General features: G+C 37.7%; 2 protein-coding genes across 3 annotated transcripts in view; one reads left to right on the forward strand and one right to left on the reverse strand.

The window, feature by feature from the left end:
• The first annotated feature begins 1693 nt into the window (after positions 1–1693).
• LOC129249324 (dihydrolipoyllysine-residue acetyltransferase component of pyruvate dehydrogenase complex, mitochondrial) lies at positions 1694–5988 on the forward strand. Of its 2 annotated transcripts, none has more exons than XM_054889077.1 (8): positions 1694–2073; positions 3216–3400; positions 3460–3861; positions 3950–4164; positions 4244–4392; positions 4504–4703; positions 4838–4940; positions 5009–5988. In XM_054889077.1, the coding sequence occupies exons 1-8, from the start codon at positions 1943–1945 to the stop codon at positions 5136–5138; spliced, it is 1515 nt and encodes a 504-aa protein (XP_054745052.1). In that variant the 5' UTR covers positions 1694–1942; the 3' UTR covers positions 5139–5988. The 2 variants fall into 2 exon arrangements, with proteins under 2 accessions (XP_054745052.1, XP_054745053.1); XM_054889078.1 differs by having other exon boundaries at positions 3998–4164.
• LOC129249325 (clavesin-1) overlaps positions 5975–19634 on the reverse strand; it is a 31868-nt gene continuing 18208 nt past the window's right edge. The window contains exons 3-4 of the mRNA XM_054889080.1: positions 19011–19472; positions 5975–6417 (exon numbers count right to left, since the gene is read on the reverse strand). Of these exons, the coding sequence (XP_054745055.1) occupies positions 6235–6417; positions 19011–19472 (645 nt within the window). The 3' untranslated portion in view covers positions 5975–6234. The remainder of the gene's footprint in view (positions 6418–19010; positions 19473–19634) is intronic.

A 19634-nucleotide genomic window follows, 5' to 3' on the forward strand; every position in this document is an offset into this window, starting at 1 on the left:
GAATGTTTAATTTTTTGTTTTATATGTTAACACTGAGTAAAAGCTAAATACTGAAATAAGCTAGAATTCAATACATTAAATTCCATTATGTTATCTAAAGGTTTCACTATGTTTTGAAGAGTTTGCTACGTAGTGAAATAATGTTTAAAATGTATATTTTTTAATTTTTCTACTAGTTAGTTGTTGTTGCTCTAGCAGCATAAACATTCATATACGGAAAATGCTGCTCGAGTGACAGTCCTTGGCCGGATATAAATCCGGGTCGTTCCGGTAACGTAGAACCGACTGTCGTGGAAACGTCTACTAGTTTGTTCCAAGCCTTGCTTATGATTAAATCTAAATATAATTAGGCGGTTAGTTTCTCACGTTGAAGTGTCGTGGGGCGCATTAATGTATACACACTGCATCAGTTGAAGCACAAAAGTCTTTTCTAAATTACAACTCATCCCTTTCTTATTAAGGCTATTGATTGCGTACAGGTATCAATTTACCACCAGATTCGTGCTTACACTACAACATATCCCGAAAAAAAAGAACATCAAGTATCTAAAAAATATTGTACTACCAACTGATTGATCGCCAGTATCGAATTAGACTAGTGATTTTTCTCTCATATTTAGATTTTAAAATTATGCGACCTTAGGCAGGCTAGAGTCTAACACTTGTACAAATTAAAAACTTTTGAAAGTCATTTGTCGTGTGCCTTCTGATATGAGATTCGAGTTTTTCTGTTTTTTCTTTTCTTTTTTTATAATTTGTGTGTGGGAAACATTGATAACGGCTGCCTTAAGAGCTTATCACTTTTAAAATTATTTAACTACAGAATATTCACGCTTATCAGTTTGGCAAGCAACACGTGATTCAAGGCGCGCTTAATAAATTTAGGAAACGTTATTAAATAGTGTCTGGGCTATTATCATGTTTGCCGGTAGCAACACGTTTTGATTATTATCATAGGGTTCTTCAGACCGAGGACGGTTAAGTTACATTTCGGTATTCTTTTTTTTAATGTTTAATGAAAATAGCGGGATGGAAATCTGCAAAACGCTAAGGTATTCACTGTTTGTGAGATCAAATTGTATTTAGACGTAAAACTGTACTGTACAAACTACTGTTATTACGACAGAATTAAGATTTATTTTTTTCTTGTTTTTAAATTTGTTGTAGTTTTTTAGATAAATTGTATGTATACGTAGTTCAAGCGGGGAGCCATTTTATGACTGCATCCGGTATTTAGAAATATAATACTTTCCAAGTTAAGTTTCTGACCCTTTCCGCTAACAAATTTTAGATCCTTATTATTTCCAATTGGTTTTTGATTGGTGAATTTTTTAGCCAAATTTTATTAACGGAACGGGTCGGGAAGCTTCTTGACTTTATTTGTTATTCAGTTAAACTCGATAGGAGCATGACGAATTTCGCACCTTACAAATTAGACTATTAGACATTTATTATAGCTTATATTTTGTTTAGCTAAAATAATTAATAATAGATAAAAAAAAACTCCAAAAAACAAATCAACTTTAAAGAACAAATTAAACAAATAAACCCTTCATGTATTAAAAAGCTTAAAAGAGTACATACTCTGTTACTTCCATCATACCAGTATGATTTATTAATTTGTGTTTGATGTCAAAGTATTGGCAACCCTCCTCCATTCGTGGACGAATTTACTTGTTTGACGTTTTTCTTTTCATTCTTCTAGTTGAGTTCGATACGATTTGCGGTGTGTATGTAACCTCCTTTGAAAGGTCGGTGTGTGAAGTGCGATTACTATTAAATTAATTTCGTTCGAAAAACTGTCTTAAGAAATAAATTGACAGTAATTTCTTAACGACGCGAAACAGCTAAGAAAAGTATAAAACTATATTAGCTGTACTGCATTCGAGTTGGTTTAAATCGGTGGTGATCCAACAATTTGTGTGTGTTTTAGTAAGCCGAGATGTTGAGGACCATTGCAGCACGCAATGAGCTCGTGCTCCTGCGTGGAACAGCGCTAGCCCGAGCCAAACCTGCACGTGAAGCCGTACGCGTTATGGGTGCACAAACGGCTAGGAAGTTGCAGACTCTCAGGTGAGTCTCTTCAGTGTTTTTTGTAGTTAATTTTTCTTTATAATGCAAGCAGTTTGGGGTGATACAATGACGTTTTAAGGTTAGAAATCTGATTGTGTAACGTCGGCTGATTTGAGGTGGTTGCGAAATGCAAAAAAATTGAAGAAAATGTCAAATGTTATATGACGCGCGGAAAATGAAAACAAATAATTTTTCTTTCTTTAGTTGCCGAAGCAAATAACACTAAATTAGGGGTTTATAATTGAGATGCAAAGAACTGCGTTGCGGTTTATCGAAACTAATTGATCGCACAAGCGATAACACTTGATAAATGGGGTTCTTTGCCCATAAGCTACAAGGGGTTTGTTTATCTAATGGGCTTGTTGTAAAATCGTCATTCATGATTAATCTGCTTGGCTTTGAGAATGTGGAAACAAACATGACACTTGCCTCGCACTTAAACCGCTTACTATAAAGGCCCGCTTTGCGATAGGTTCGAGAATCTCTAATCTGTCTAACAAGAGTGAAAGTATTAGTTTGGGGGAAAAAGAAATCCATTATTTAGCCCATTATTTTCTCGGTGGATGGCTGTAGTGATCGATATATCGTAAATTATCGATCCCACAATTTGAAGTTTATGTTCATTGTCAAGGTGACATTTCACACTAAACAAATTATTTCGCTGTTTTGTTTTTGTTCAATTCAGTTGTGAGCTAGAGGGTGTTAACAATGAAGTCAACAAAAAGCAAATTCAGCACATTTTACAGTTTTTGTTTGATAAAGGCGAAAATGCAAGCCAGGCTGCTGAAATTGTGAATGCTGTTTATGATACTGTAATGTTAATTAAGTGCACTTTTGGTTTCGTCGATTCCCTTCAGACATTTTTGATGTTAAAGCAAATGTAGAAAATGTCGATAAAATCACAGAAATAATCGAAGTGCCGGTCATGTTAGTGGTTTTAGCATCGTCTAGGAGCTAAAGATTGATTATAAAACAGTTGCGCAAAAATTTCACGCAAAAAAAATTGATTTCTTTTTCCCCAAAGTAATATAACAAGCGAAATCTTTACTTACTTTACTTTCAATTGTCCAGCTGTCGCTTGCCCTAGCTTAATCGGTCTTAAATATGTTAATAGTCGTTATAAAAACATTTCTTTTTTACAGGCTTGCATCCAAGAGCCATGTAGTGACCGTTCCAAAGCCATTCGGCATGTGGAGCACGAATTTCGCACGTAACTACGCCGACTTACCATCGCACATTAAAGTGCCGTTGCCAGCACTATCGCCCACCATGGAACAGGGTACCATCATTAGCTGGGAAAAAAAGGAGGGTGACAAACTGAACGAAGGTAAGAAGCACTACTGGTAGCTATTGAGTTAAAACTAAAGCAATTTTGTATTCACATAGGTGACTTGTTGGCCGAAATCGAAACTGATAAGGCAACGATGGGTTTCGAAACGCCGGAGGAGGGTTATTTGGCAAAAATTGTGGTGGCTGCCGGTACTAAGGATGTGGCTATTGGTAAATTAGTTTGCATTATTGTATCGAATCAGGAAGATGTGGCTGCATTTAAGGACTTCGTTGACGATGCTCCTGCAGCAGCCAAACCAGCCGCAGCAGCACCACCTGCACCAGCAGCAGCAGCACCTGCTCCACCACCGCCACCACCACCGGCTGCTATCCCAGCACCCGTCGCCGCCGCACCTGTCGGTGGTAAGCCCATGACTGCCGTTGAGCAACGCGGTGAACGTGTTTATGCCAGCCCCATGGCCAAAAAGTTGGCCGAAGCACAAAGTCTCCGATTGCAAGGTTTCGTTCAATCCATCCCATTGTTAAAATCTAACCCACTAATTGTTACCTTACTAATTGGCTTTTTTTTTGTATATCCCGCATGCAGGTAAAGGCAGTGGCATCTATGGCTCAATAAAATCTACTGATCTTGCAGGCATGGCAGCAGCCGGACCCGCGGCACCGAGTGCTGTAGCTGCACCACAAGGTGGCTACATCGATATACCCGTCTCGAACGTACGCGGTGTGATTGCGAAACGACTAAAGGAGTCTAAGCAGCAAATACCACATTATTATGTTACCATGGAATGTAATATGGACAAGGTAAATGCTCGGAATCTATTTTCGAAATAGGGATTGGAATTGATCGAAAGTATCGAAACTTGTTTGACACAAATTTTAGTTGCTGAAACTCCGTGAAAAGGTGAATAAGAAATATGAGAAGCAAGGCGTTCGTGTTTCGGTGAACGATTTCATTATTAAAGCTACTGCCACGGCGTGCCGCAAGGTGCCCGAATCCAATTCTTACTGGATGGAAAGCGTGATAAGACAGTGAGTGGCAAATGGGTTTTCGAAAGATTAGCACCTGAATGAACTATAATTATTTCTTAAAGCTTATATAATTATTAATTAATTTTAATTAACAATTTTTCATATTCGCAGATTCGACAACGTCGATGTATCGATGGCCGTTTCAACTAGCACTGGTCTAATTACGCCAATTGTGTTTAGCGCCGATCGTAAAGGCGTAATCGACATTTCAAATGAGACGAAATCGTTAGCTGCCAAGGCAAGAGAAAATAAGTTGAAGCCTCAGGAATTCCAAGGTGGTACTGTCTGTGTATCCAACCTCGGCATGATGGGTATGTACACACTTTTTAGTTAATAGATGAGAAAAAAGTTGCATACGAGTATGCAATAAGTTTTTTAAAATTACACCATATTTTGTATTATTATAACGAATCTAAGAAGTTGTATAAATATCTCACATTTTCAGGTGTTTCTCAATTCTGTGCCGTCATAAATCCGCCACAATCATGCATTTTGGCAATTGGCGCCACTACAAAGAAGCTAGTCCTCGATCCCGATAGTCTTAAAGGGTAACAATAAGAAGAACTCATATGAAAAAGTTAAATTTCTTACAAAAATAAATACCATTTCATTTTAGTTTCCGCGAAGTCAGCGTTATGAACGTCACTCTGAGTGCGGATCATAGAACTGTAGATGGCGCTGTTGCCGCCAAATGGCTGCAATACTTCCGTGACTTCATTGAGGATCCACAAACAATGATTCTTTAAGCTTAGCACCATGAAACACCTTCATATACACTCACATTCAGTTAAGCGTAATTCATAGCTATGATGAACGAACCAGACAAAAGTAAGCGCAGGCGCCAACACCATCACAACTCGAACTGCATTGTGCCTGCACTGTATGTCGTCTTAGACAACTTAACACCACAAACCCTGGGTGTGCATAAAACGTTATGTGGAGTTCTTTTTGTTTAATTTTAAAATTATTACTTAATTGGTTTTGAATCAGCTGATATGTGATTGATTGATTAAATCTAGTTTTTTTTTCGTTTTGCTAATTAAATTAGAAAGACAAAAATGTAAAAAATAGTCAAAAATATTCAATAATTAGTTTATGAGACAAAGTAACCCACACATAAATGAATGATATTCGAACTAGAGCAACTGCCGATAAAAAGAAGTACCACAAAAAATATTGAATGATTGCCGCTGTGCCATTTTCATACTACCATTTATAGAAAAAGTCTGTTGAATATCAAAATGCCATGATAAATCATTTGCACTGATAACACGGCAGTAATGTACAAATATGTGCATACAAATGTATATACAAATACCCAAGTATGTACATACGCAAAAAACAATCTCCACGTTCGCAAAAAACCTCCCAATGAATTAGAAAGGTGAATTATTATTTCGACTCATTTTATAATATATGAAATATTATTATAGTTTGACTCACTTCGAATCATTTATTGTATGTATAGCGTAAAAATAATAGCTTCACATTTTCGTGGTTCTATGCGTATGTGGAAAACTAGCATTGTTGTAATTTAAACTAATCCATACAAATGTAGAGGAATGAATAAAAGTGAGGGGAATTAGACAAATGGAATACGATTGTTTTCCCTTTTTTATTAGCACTAAATTGTATTTTAATAAAAAATCGAATAATGCTTACAAACTAAGTGAAAGACGTGACAGTGTATGAAAAAGAGTGTCTTATATAACTTGTGTCTTCTTGTAAATATGCATTTACATATTGTATGTTGTTTTTGTTCTTCAAGTGCTAATTGAATTTCAGCTAGAGAGAAGGAATGTACAGCCTTTGGTTGCAGCAATTGGTGCGATTGGTATTCGATTACCACTTCGCTGGACCCAGCTCGGACCATTCTTTGACAAAATCGGCATGCTTCTCGACCGCTCTGAACCATTCGGCGCCGCCGTAGTCGATTTTCGGCTGCGTGCCTTTGTAGTTTTCGGGCAGGATTTCGGGTGAGAGGAATTTCTGCAGAGACTTCATATCGCCGCCGTGGAAGTGCAACTATAAGAAAAGTGAATTAAAAAAAAATTAAATGTTATTAAATAAAATTAGAATAAAAAATAAATAAAAAAAAAAATGTAAAAAATAAACATACAAAATATAATAAATATAAAAAAAAAAACAACAACGCAAAGCAACAGTTGAGTAGTCGGGTATAAGAAGAAGATACCGTAATAACGCAAGACGAGTGCAGTTTGATCAAGAATGGTAGAGTTAGAGATTGCGCCTTCCGAATTCGCTGTGTCGTCAGAGTACATGAGTTTGCATCGGTTGCTTTCGGAAATATATAGAAGGCGCCTTCGACAACATAAATGCAAACGCTATAGTAGATTCATTAGAAGATTTTGGAGTTGAGCCACACGTTGTTGCCCTGGTAGAAGCTATTCTCGTCAAAAGAAAGGTAACGGCTAAATTAGGCAGCACTATTCTAAGCAGACAGGTCTGCAGAGGCACACCGCAAGGCGGAGTCCTCCCCTTCTTTTTTGGATTTTGGCAGTAAACTCACTATTGCTGACCCTAGAAAGAGGGGGTTGCCACGTCACTGCTTACGCAGATGACTTAGCAGTTGCCGTTAAAGGCAAATATCCTAACACCCTTATGGATATTCTGCGCTCTAATATGGCCACACTTAGAAGCTGGACTGAGAGCAGGGGACTCGCTATAAGCCCCGCAAAAACTGAAATAATCCTCTTTACAAAAAAAAAACATAGGCTCCCTATAATCTCCCCGCTAATTTTTAAGGGTGTGGAGATTCCTTTCAAAGAGAATGTCGAGTACCTAGGACTTATATTCGACAGGAAACTCACGTGGAAACCTAATATTGTGGAAAGAGTAAAGAAGGTCAACGTTGCATTATATATGTACTTGCAAAAAAGTGGTCGGTATTAAATGGGGACTAACACCTCGTGTTACACATTGGTTCTATACTTCTTTAGTTAGGCCAATTTTAATATATGGAATACTTGTATGGTAGCCATTTGCTCAAAAGGCGAGTTAGGATAAGTAAGGTCCAAAGAACAGCTTTTTTATGCATCTCTGGCGCTTTAAGGACTACCCCAAACAAAGTGCTGGAAGTGCTAATCAATTTACCTGCCCTAAATCTGGTAGGGGAACACGTGGTTGCCGCTTCGGCGCTCAGACTCAAAAGTATGGCGCTATGGAAAGACCGGTGGTTTGGCCACGCTTCTATTTTGCACTCTCTGAATAGTCACAAACAAGAAATATTCTACTCTTAGACTCACCTTCGAAAGGCTCTTCAAGACGAGCATACCGTCAAGAAAGGAGTGGCAGACACCAAGACCATGGAGAAAGGGGGAATTAAATTTTTATACAGATGGTTCCAAGCTAGACGATAAGGTTGGTTATGGAGTTTTCTCGAAGGAATTAGGACTGGAACTATCTGTTCGACTACCAGCAGCGTTTATCAGGCAGAGGTTCTAGCTATAAAATACGCATGCCATAACTAAAACGTCTATATATATAATCTCGGATAGCCAAGCGGCCATCAAATCAATGAATGCGGTTATACTCAGATCGAAGGTTGCACAGGAATGCCGGGCAGCCCTAAATGATACTAGTGTTGTACTCAAGGTCAACCTCATTTGGGTTCTGGGCCACAGAGATATTGGGGGGAAACTGTAAAGCTGATGACCTAGCCAGAAAAGGTACTGCTATTCAACTGCTCAGCGATAAAAATACCATTGGAATACCCATGGCCACAAGTAAACTTATAATAAAAAAAATATTATCCAAGAGCCCAATTGGTCATGGAGAGATGAAGATACATGGGTAACAGCTAGGCTACTATGGCCGCAAATAAACAAGAAACGAACAAAGGAATTGCTTAGTCTCTCAAGAGATAATATCTCGAAGGTCGTGGCTTGTTTAACTGGTCACTGGGTATTTGGCAGGCATTCCTCGAGACTAGGAGTTTTCTCCCATGAATATTGCAGAAGTTGCAGAGATGAGGAAGAGGAAGAAACAGTTGAGCACTTCCTTTGCAATTGTCCAGCCCTAGCTAAAATCAGAGCAGGTTGTCTAGGTAAGTACTTTTTTAATTCTCTTACCGAGCTGTCTGGCGTGGGGTTGGGATCAATTCTACGTTTCATAAGAGCCACAAAATGGTTCCACGAAGGGAGGTAAATGGGGTTCCCGTGCAGCACAGTGGTATCACAACGGACCTGTTGTTTTAACAGCATAGGTAGCCCTGTCAGTGTAGGCACATCATCGTTCGTCTTCGTCTAGTTCATCTAGGGATAGGCCCAGGAAACATGCTGTTTCGACAGGTTGGGTCCAGAGGGAGAGGGGGGTTAAATGAGTCGGTTTGAGGGGCATGTGAAGAGATGGTTAGTGTCGTGCGGGGTACCTTCACATGCTGGACATGTGTTTGGTATGTCGGGGTCGATTCTGGATATGTAGGAGTTTAACCTGCTACAGTATCCAGAACGTAGTTGTGCCAGTGTTACATGAGTCTCACGGGGAAGCTGGAGCTCTTCATCTGCAATAGGTGGTGGTTGGACTTCGATTACGGCATTCACGGGACGGGAGTTCATGAAGGTGGTAACGGTCTCCCGGTGAATGTCGTTTATTGACTGTCTAAATACTGTCCGGTCCAGTAGGTTGCGGTCAGTTTTGTCCTGGATTTCGTCAGCGTAGTCTAGGAGATGTCTCCTGACGTGCCTGGGAGGCGGCTCAGGCTCGAGCAAGTGTCTGCAGGGGTGAAACCTACGGTAGCATCCAAGCAGAAACTGCTTGCTGAGCAGTTTGTTATGCTCCACTACTGGGAGCATTTGTGCCTTGTCATGTAGGTGTTGGATGGGTGACATCAGGAGGCACCCGGTCGCTGTCCGAATGGCGGTATTTTGACAAGTCTGTAGCTTTGTCCACTGCGAATCACTAGTTCCAGGCGACCAGACAGGCGCAGCATAGTTTAAAACCGGCCGGCCAATTGCCTTAAATGTCGAAAGCAACAGTTCTTTGTCTTTGCCCCAAGTGCTGCCGGCAAGCGATTTGAGGACCTTGTTGCGATTTTGGACTTTAGTGGCAATTGCGGTTGTGTGCGCAGAGAAGGAGAGCAAGCTGTCGAAGGTTACACCCAAAATTTTGGGGTGGTTTACCGTCGGAATTGGTGTATTATCGACTTTAACCTTAAGGGACAGTTTGACCTCCTTTGTCCAGGTGGTAAAGAGGGTCGCCGTGGACTTGGTGGGGGAGAGTTGGAGATTCCTCTAAGTGAGTTGGTCGTGCAGACCGACTACCACCATAACCTAACCCTAAGCAGAGTACATGAATAAACAAACAAAATAAAATAGTGAGAATTTTCAAAAAATTGGATTTTTTTTTTGCATTTTCTTAAAGTATATATATAATATATTAAAAATATTGTGTGCAAATTTGAAGTGAATCCGACAAATACTTTTCGAGTTATTCAACAATTAACAAAAGGCGCTCGGGCGCTCCGGAGCGTTCGCAAAACGTTAAATGCGTTTATCTCAAAACTATGTTTTTTGAACTGGTGATCACTTAAAAATCGCTCAGTAGATTTCAATAATATTTATACTGCTTTTGAAAAATATAAAAACTCGTGTCAGATCGAAGGATTTTTTTTTTAATTTCGATTTTTTTTTTAAATTAATTGTGGGTTTTTTTCTCGAAAATCTGAAAAATATTTCCTGAGGCCGCCATTTTGTTAATTTTGAAAAAAAGCTTCGACCAGGCACACGATTTTCTATTAATAAAACTAATTTTTCTTGTCCGATTGATATTAGATGACTTCCAAGGACTTGTGATGATCACCGCAAGGGGCTTCTGGAAAAGCGGGCTCCTCACAAACAGCGATAACTTTTACAATTATTAATTTTTTTTTTAATTTTGCTAAAGTCAAGACGAAACATGATATATTAAGGCTATGCTTTTATTTTTGTAAAATAAAGCAATTGACTAGCAAAAAAACAAAAATTATTCAAAATCATAATTTTTTCGGGCCTCTGACTACCCCTAACCCCTTATCTCACAAATCCCAATATTACCAAGCCATTCACTGAATTTTCACAAATATGAATATTTTCTACTTCTTTTGTTTGGTTTGTTCATTTGTTTTGTATTGTTAAGGGCCCTGACGTTAGACTTGTCAAATCTATAAAAATAAAGATACTATTTTGCCAAGGCGCCGCACACTGGGGATTTTTGTACAGAGATGCGGAAAAAAGTATACATCCCAAAAAATATTTACATTTTTACTACTAACGAAGTTGTATATATTTGTGTATGAAAAGAACATGTCTAAAAACTATTTTTATTTTAAATTTAAAAAAAATTTTTTTTTTTTAATTCATAAATTTTTTTTTTTTTTTTTTATTAATATAAGCCAGCAAATATTTACGCACAGGATACATGTAAGTTCATAATTCTGAATTACCCTCAAAATGTCAAAACAAAATTAAAAGTGTTTCGTTATCATTATGCACACACTAGAAAGCGTTTAGTTATTATCATTGCCAAAAAATAATCAATGGCGCCTGGTGGCACCTGCAATTGATTAAAACTGAAAGAGACGTTATTAAGCAACACGTTGATACTAGTTTCTGACCGTAGGTAAATGTAGCTCAACTTGCAGATCCAAGAATATGAAGGAATATGATTCTTTTTTTTTTTCGTAAAATTAATTATAAATAGATAATCAAATGCTTTACAGCCTTTGTTCTTCCGGCTAAAATATATAAAAATATCGTGCCCTAAATGAAAAATAAAAAATTGGAAGTCGGCTCAAGCAAAAAAAAAAAAAGCCACCTTGGGCTTTGAAGTTTTTTCTTAGTCAGTTCAATACTATACAAAAATTATACTTTTGACATATCTATAAAAAAAAACTGTAAGTCGGAGTTTAGTAATTCTTTTTGATTTTATTGTTGGTTCTATTCTGGAATTTAGAAATACCATTAAACATTGCGTAGGTGGTATGTTGCAAATTTGACTTTTTTCCGCAAAATCCCCAGTGTGCGCCGCCTAAGGTACTTAATTCGTGTTGCAGTTTGATGTTAAAAATAAAATAAAAATAAAGTGGAATGCTCTGGCGATTTGTGGATTTTTATTTAAATTTTTAAATTTTAATAATACTAAAAAAAAATAATTTTCTGCTAAAATCTTTACCCTTTCTGCATAATTTAAACCCTACAATATTGCATTGCGCACGATCGCATATTTTGCCACCAAAAATACTGGAATTGATGAAAGCTTTGTTGTTTCAATTTTACTACATGAATCAAAAAAATCTATTTATCAAAGAAAAACTGCAAAATGTACCGAATTTTCTCTTTGTTGACTTCCTTTTTAAACACCCTGTAACTCAGAATTGAATGGAACAAACAGAAAACAGCAAACGAATTGTTTTAGTGTAAAATGTTACCTTGAGCAAAAACTTGAAATTGTTTGAGCGATACTTTACGAGATATCGATCGCTACAGCCAATAAAAAGCATTAATGAGCTATTGAAGCTATTGAAAGAATAATAATAATTTTAATGCCAATTGAAACGGAAGAGTGTTTTAACTCTTAAAGGCCATATGATGGCGGAAATTTTAAATTCTAAGGATGAAAACTTAAACTAAACATTTAAACTGATTTATTTATGTAGATATGAATTCAATAAATTTAGTTGATTTATAGTTTTATATGATCAACAAACCAGGGATGTACAAAGTTGCAATATTTGTTAAAGAAAATTACAGCGATGATAAGTAAATGAAATGAAAACTGAATTCTTGTCATGTCTCCGCATTTATAGATACCCTGTATGAATTAATGCAGGGATATCTGAACGTAGTTGTTCGATGGGCAGCAGATTGCGGCTTATCAGTGAATCCTCTTAAGACGGAGCTCGTCCTTTTCACGAGGAAATACAAAATACCCAGAGCTCAGCTCCCCTCGATGGGGGGCGCTCCGCTGGTGCTTTCTGACAAGGTGAAGTACCTAGGTCTAATCCTTGACAGTAAGCTGACGTGGAAGCCCAACATTGAGGAGAGAGTAAGGAAGGCAACAATCGCCTTGTATGGGTGCAAAGGCGCAATTGGCAAAAGGTGGGGCCTCTCGCCCAGAGTCGTATTCTGGCTCTATAATACCATAATAAAGCCAATTCTGTTATATGGAGTCACTGTCTGGTGGAACTCACTAGAGAGAACGACATCAGTCAAAAAGCTAGAGAGAGTCCAGAGGTCTGCACTCATTGGAATCAGTGGGGCGCTTCGAACTACTCCTACTCTGGCGCTTAACGTAATGTTAAACGTGGTACCTATAGACATCGCAGGCAGAACTGCCGCTGCTCGTACCGCAATCAGACTGAGGGGCTTGGGCTATAAGCTCAACCTCACATATGGGCACTCAAGCATCCTCAGAAACTTTGAGTTCATCCCCTCGTCGACGGACCAGTGTGTGCCTTCGCTAAGTCCAAGTGGAAGTTTCTCCACCCATATTCCACCAAGGGAGGAGTGGACCGGGGGCAACACCTGGGGACAGGGCCTCGTTAACCTGTTCACGGATGGCTCGAAGTTGGACGGTAGGGTTGGAGGAGGAGTATTCTGCAAAGAGCTCCCCATCAAACTCAAATTCAGGCTACCGGATCACTGCAGTGTGTTCCAAGCAGAGGTGGCCGCAATTAAAGAAGCAGCTGACTGGCTACTTACTTGCGTAACAACAGTTAAGAGGGTAAATATTTACTCCGATAGCCAAGCGGCCATCAGGGCCCTAGGCTCTATTATGGTGCATTCGAAGCTGGTCAGGGAATGCCTGGTCTCACTCTCGATTGCATCAGAAGTCTTCGACATAAAGATAATTTGGGTACCTGGTCACAGTGACATTGCAGGAAACTGCGAAACCGACGAGCTGGCCAGACAGGGGACCTGTGAGGCAATGTGCCCGCGAAAGGAGAGGATTGGGATCCCCTTGACAACCTGCGCTCTACTCCTGGAAGGCTGGGCTATGCACCAACTCAGCGAACGCTGGGCAAGTACACGAACGTGTAGGGTCGCGAAGTCCTTCTGGCCACGTTTGGATAGGAGGCGTTCGAGGGATATCCTGGGAATGACAAAATGTCATCTCTCAAATTTCGTGGGCATCATCACGGGGCACTGTCGGCGAGGTACACATGCCGTGAGACTCGGAATCACTTCGAGTCCTTTTTGCGACAGCTGCATGGAGGATGAGGTGGAATCATCTCAGCATATGCTCCTTAGCTGCCCTGCCTTCGCGGGACTAAGATTCAAGTATCTTGGTTCTCATTTCTTTTCTGCGCCTGCTGATATAGCAGGTGTTGATAACAAAAATCTGATGAACTACATCAGCAGCATAATGAGGTTAACACAACCGCGGACTAGTCACCGTTCGTAGTCCACAATCACTCACCACTCCCCCATCCCTTCCCTTCCTCCCCCTTCTCTGTCCTTAAATGGTATCACAAAGGACGAACCAAACTATTTCGTCCAAGTGGGCCCTACTCTCTGGGCAACCATTATAACCTAACCTAAACTCCGCATTGGGGCCTTTCGTTTTTTATTTCATAAGTACTATGTATGTCCCCGTGAAAAGAGCCTTTCGGTCGTTAAGGGTTAATAGAATTAATGGTATCCGTAGATGGTGGCTGCGATCAGGAGACGCATGGATTTTTCAGGACAAATTTCAGATTCACTGAAGAATTGAAACAAACTATCAGAATGGAAAATAATGGAATGGAAATGATTTACGCGAGTGTCACGCAATTGAGCTACCAGACGTTCAGTACTTAGTATAGCAGAGAACGTAAATATTCACATATGAAATATGAATTCATATGAATTTACGTTCTCTGAGTACAGGCGCACAGGAGGTCGTTGGTGACTCTCTAAAGTATGCAAAAGTATTTGCGTTTCCGGTTGCCTCGTTTCCTTTTTAGCAGAGCGCTTTCCTGCTGAACCTCTTTGAATGTTCGCTGGCGCAACTGGTAGCTGACACTTGATTACATTTTTTAACCAACTGATTGTTTTAAGAAATTAAAATAATTTTTATAATTTTACCAGTGAAATAAAAAGGAAAAGGTTATCGCTTCAATAAATTTTTTAACCTACTAATATTTGTTTTCTTGAGGTAAATATGAGCTAAAATATGATTTTCGTTTACAAAAAAAAGGAGATTATTAATTCATCGAATTGTTTAAAGTTAAAAACGAATTTATTAAATAACTTACTTTTATATAATAAAAAAAGTTTTTCGTTAAAAGGGGCGGTTATGAATCGTCAAAATATTATATTTTCTAACCGACAATTTTTTTCTTGAACTGAAAAAATACACTAAAAGTGCAGATTATAAATTAAACTCATTTGTTTTAAAGAAATGAAAAAAATGTGCCAGTGAAATGTAAAAGTTTTTCACTAATAAGGAGCGGGTACCAATTCATAATTTTTTTTTAAAGAATTGAAACAATTTTTTGCTTACGAGAGGGAAAATAACCAAATCATATAGATTTTATTTTAACAAAATAAGTTTTGAGCAAATTAAGTTTATGTTTTTAATGAGTTGAAAATGGGTATTTAGCAAGAGAAGTGATTATCAATTGAATGAAGTTTTTTAAGACAACTAATTTTTTAACTACGAAAATCTGACAATGAGGGAATTCAGCAACTAATATTTTTGAAGTGAAAACTTCTTTAGAATCGTTGGGAGTGATTTGAGAAAAAGTGAAACGAAAAAGCGACACCAAAAAGAAGAAGAAAAAAGATATACGTATATATATGTATGTATAGAAAATGCTTCATTACCAGGCACACAGAAGGATGGCATAAGCAAATTTAAATTTGTGAATTTATATATGTATGTATATATGCGGATATACATATGTATATATGTTGTGTGTATGTACATATGTGCCTCGCCACAGCAAAACATACGGTAAAATTTCTCAAGAAATCCAGCGCGCATTCATAGGCACAGCATTGCATGTACAGTAGGGCGGGTCGATTTAAAAATCGCTCATTGCTCTATGAAAATCGTATTCTAGGGATCAAAATAAGAAACTTTGCCGAAGGAACCATACCTCTAAAACGAATTCTGATGTCCCCCAATTTCAAAATATCACCATTTTTGGCCTTTACATGAAAAAATCAGCTAAATGGCTATGTTTTTTCTTTATTTTTATTTATTTATAATATTATCTATTTTTTCTCTTAAGAAATTTATTTAGTCAGAACATTTGTAAATGAATGAATGTGAGTTATAGAAAAGAAACTAAAAAGTTCGACCCATATTGGGGGGCATCAGAAATCGTTTTAGAGGTATGGTTCCTTCGGCAAAATTTCTTATTCTGATCCCTAGAATATGATTTTCACAGAGCAATGGGCGATTTTTTTACCTTCCCACAAATCGACCCGGCCTAATGTACAGTAACCTTGAACAGGCAGGTGCGGTTGTCGAGCATTTAGAAACATATATTTACATACATATATGGGTGCAAACATATTTACGGAGCCGCGGGTACTCGACTTGACAAAAATTGAATATTGGCAAATAATTCTACGCGAAATATTCCAATATTGACTATTTTCGAATTGTCGAGAAAATTAGCATATGGGCGGCTCGTTTTATAAATGAAAGTACTTGCTCTTAGAACTATGAGCTCGAATTTATAAATCAATTTTTTGATGATGAGTTTTTGTTGCACAGTACAATAGTTGAAACTGTTCGGCGCCGCCGCGACTGTTCAGCGCTATGTCAACTAGGATGATGGCCGCTACGCCTGCGCCTATTAATGCATTTTGTTCTTGTAGTCGCTAGGCATAGAATTTTAGCTTTGGACGACATACGCATTTACAGGAATAAAGTGAGTGGCCTGTGTGTGCGGTTGTATGTAGATGCATATGTGTATATTAATAAGCATTGTTTTGCTGGAAGTTCAGAACACAAATATGTATGTACGTACATAGGCTAGGCCATAGTATAGCATACATACATTTGTATAAAAAAAAAATTCAAACCAAGCGTCCTACGAATGTTTGTGTGTATGTTAGTATGTCTGTGTAATATACGCGCTACGACGCTCATAATAGCAACCGCGTGTGCTGTATTGCGTCCGTATTTTTATATTCGTAAATATTTTCATTTTTAAATATTTACCGCAATTATGCCGAAAAATAATGCAGAAAAGTGTCGTGAATATCGACAGAAAAAAACAACAATTGACACGGTATTTCAAAGATATGTTAACAACATCGAAACCAAAGCATTTGTATCATATTTTAGCTATCATAAGCCACTCGTATCATTTGTTGAAATTGAAAACATTGAGGATGAATAACAATAAAATGAAGAAAATAAAATATGAACTTTATAGCAATATTATAATGAACCTATAATTATCCCGCTCCTAATGCTGCCTTCGTCTCATTCTCTCTCAGTTTGTTTTACGGAAGGTTTCACTTCTATCGCGTCTAACCGTTAGACTGGTATTTTTTTTTGCTTATCTATACCTTTTTTTCTACTGATTTCCAAACGACTGTTTGCTTATAATAGTGAAGATTCTTCATTCAACAGTTTCTGATTAAAAAGGGTTGTTTGACAATGAATTGGAAAGGAATTGTTTTATATTAATAGAAGCCAAGTCACCAGCTAAAATATTAAAAGAAATATTTTTTTACCCGTAAACTGAAAAGTTTAAAAAAAGTGAAATGTCTACGTTTAAAAGCGTTACTTTTATATAGGGAGGGCCATGTAAAATTTGCTTTTTGAATCGGCTATAAAAAAAAACTAATCAATATTTTTTCAAACTTTTTTTTTATTTTGAAGATAGAACATTGTCATTTATGAATGAAAAATAATATCGTTCAAATGACTGCCACGACTGGCTTTACAGTAGGCCATTCGATCAACCCAATTTTTAAGCACATTTTCGATTGTGTGGGCTCCAATTTCATGAATGGCAACTTCGATTTCGTGTTTTAAAGCATCAATTGTCTCTGGATGGTTCGCATAGCATTTGTCCTTAACGACTCCCCACAAAAAATAGTCCAACGGGCTTAAATCACAGCTCCGAGGCGGCCAATTGATATCGGAATTTCGGCTGATTATTCGGTTTTCAAAAACGGTAGCCAAAAGTTCGAGTGTAAGTTTGGCAGTGTGACAAGTTACACCGACCTGTTGAAACCAAATGTCATCCATGTCATCCTCTTCAATTTTTGGAAACAACTCGTTGAGCATGTCACGGCAACGCTTGCCATTTACTGTAACCGCGGCTCCTCGCTCATTTTCGAAAAAAATGGCCCGATGATGCCGCCAGACCAAAAACCGCACCAAACAGTAACTCGTTGTGGATGCATTTGCTTCTCTACAATAACGTGTGGATTTTCTGAGTCCCAAATCCGACAATTTTGCTTTTTGACGTAGCCACCGATGTGAAAATCAGAAAAGAAGAAGAAGACTCACCACTTTGGAAATAGGTTTTCAATATTTCCCAATTTTGTTCAGTCTTTAAGTAAATTATGAACACATTTGAAATGTTATTTGTGTTACCATTCTTAAAAAAATAGGTGGTTCAAAAAGCAAACGCTATATGGCCCACCCTTTAGTTCGAAAATTCGATAATTAAAAAAAATTTCCCAGTTCACAAGTAAAATTAAATCCAAATTTACCTTTAAAGAAGAATTAACCCATTAAATCAAAATATTCTTGTAAGTGTCTAAGGTGGCGCAAAATTAATCACCTTGTCGGAAGATTTTCATTTTCGCAAATGATGTCGCACACCAATCATATTTGACATTTGTGAACCAGCTGCTGTGAACGCCTGCAGTATACAAACAGACAATCAGTGGAGCGGTCAAGGCCAAAATAAATACTTCCATCACTCAAAATAATTTTGTTTTTATTAAAAAAAAATTTAGCAAACAACAAAATGGGATGATTCATTTTGTGCCACCTTGTATTACACATTTGTTACAGATAACCCGTTGCAAAATTAGCGACAAATGTTGACTATTTATTTTTTAATTTCAATTAAGTTATTTTTTTATAAAAATATAGTTCATTTCTTGACAAAGACCATATTAATCCATTTCGAGCCATTTCATACTTGCACTTTATTATACTAGAATTAAATAGACTATTAAACTGTGTACCCAAAAGTTTTCTAAAAATACTGAATAAAAATATAAAACTTTGATAAAAATTTAATGAATTTTTAAAAATTTTGAACAAAGTTTGAAACATGGGCTTACATGGTTTTTAGTTATGGAAGGAAAAATATTTTTATAAAAAAAAAAATTAAAACTAATTTTAAAAAATATATGTACAGTCTACTCTCTCCTAGCTTTCTTAAGCGGATAATTTTTTCAGTACATACCGCAAATCCCTAAGATTTAAAAAAAAACTTTTCTCCTGAATGGATAACCCACCCATAACTATTAACTTTTTATACTTTTCTCATAAGCGGTCACCTCCCTTATTTTTCAGTCTCTTAGCTGCCCGCTTAAGAGAGAGTTCACTGTATATAGACAAAACTTATCAACTTATTATTATGGCACTTATTAAGTGTAGTTGTCTTTAGTAAAATATTGTGTAGTTGTAAATTATTATCTCCCACTTACCCTCTTATTGAGCTTCTCGCGTACGAAAGGCTTGAAGAGCGCCCACACCATTTTAAAGATGAATGGTTGCTTGACAAAATGCACTTCCTTCATGCGTAAAGGCATCGCATCCTGGATGAAGGTGAGCAGACGTTTCGAGAAACTTGGCGACAACGCTTTCACCTGCTTCATTGACAGACCATCAAAGTCCATTATGCAAACAACACCGCGCACTTGTGTTTCAGGTTCCAGTTGTGCGGCAATGTGAACCATATACAACATGCGGAAGACGTCATCGGATGGTACCTTACTGGTATCCCACATTTCGCCACAATTCACGATCAATACACGGCGGCCTAGCTGATCGCAATTCTTTAAGACATTCACAAGACCGAACTCAATGAATTTATCCTTTAGCTGGTCGATAAGCAGACCATGGACGAGAGCGGCGTTATCTTTGCGAAATGCGGCTGTGGTGCGCATCTGGAAAGGGAATATGAATTACTTATATATTTGGTTAAGAGTTTATAAATGAGAGTAAATAGGCGGTCTGGCATAATACACACGTCTGTCTGCCTATGTGATTTATAAGCAACGTTTCATATTTTGTTCTAAGCTTCTTTGATGGAGATAGAAAAATTGGGC

This window comes from Anastrepha obliqua, chromosome 5 (assembly GCF_027943255.1).
Source record: "Anastrepha obliqua isolate idAnaObli1 chromosome 5, idAnaObli1_1.0, whole genome shotgun sequence".
In the NCBI taxonomy this organism is placed as follows: Eukaryota; Metazoa; Arthropoda; class Insecta; order Diptera; family Tephritidae; genus Anastrepha; species Anastrepha obliqua.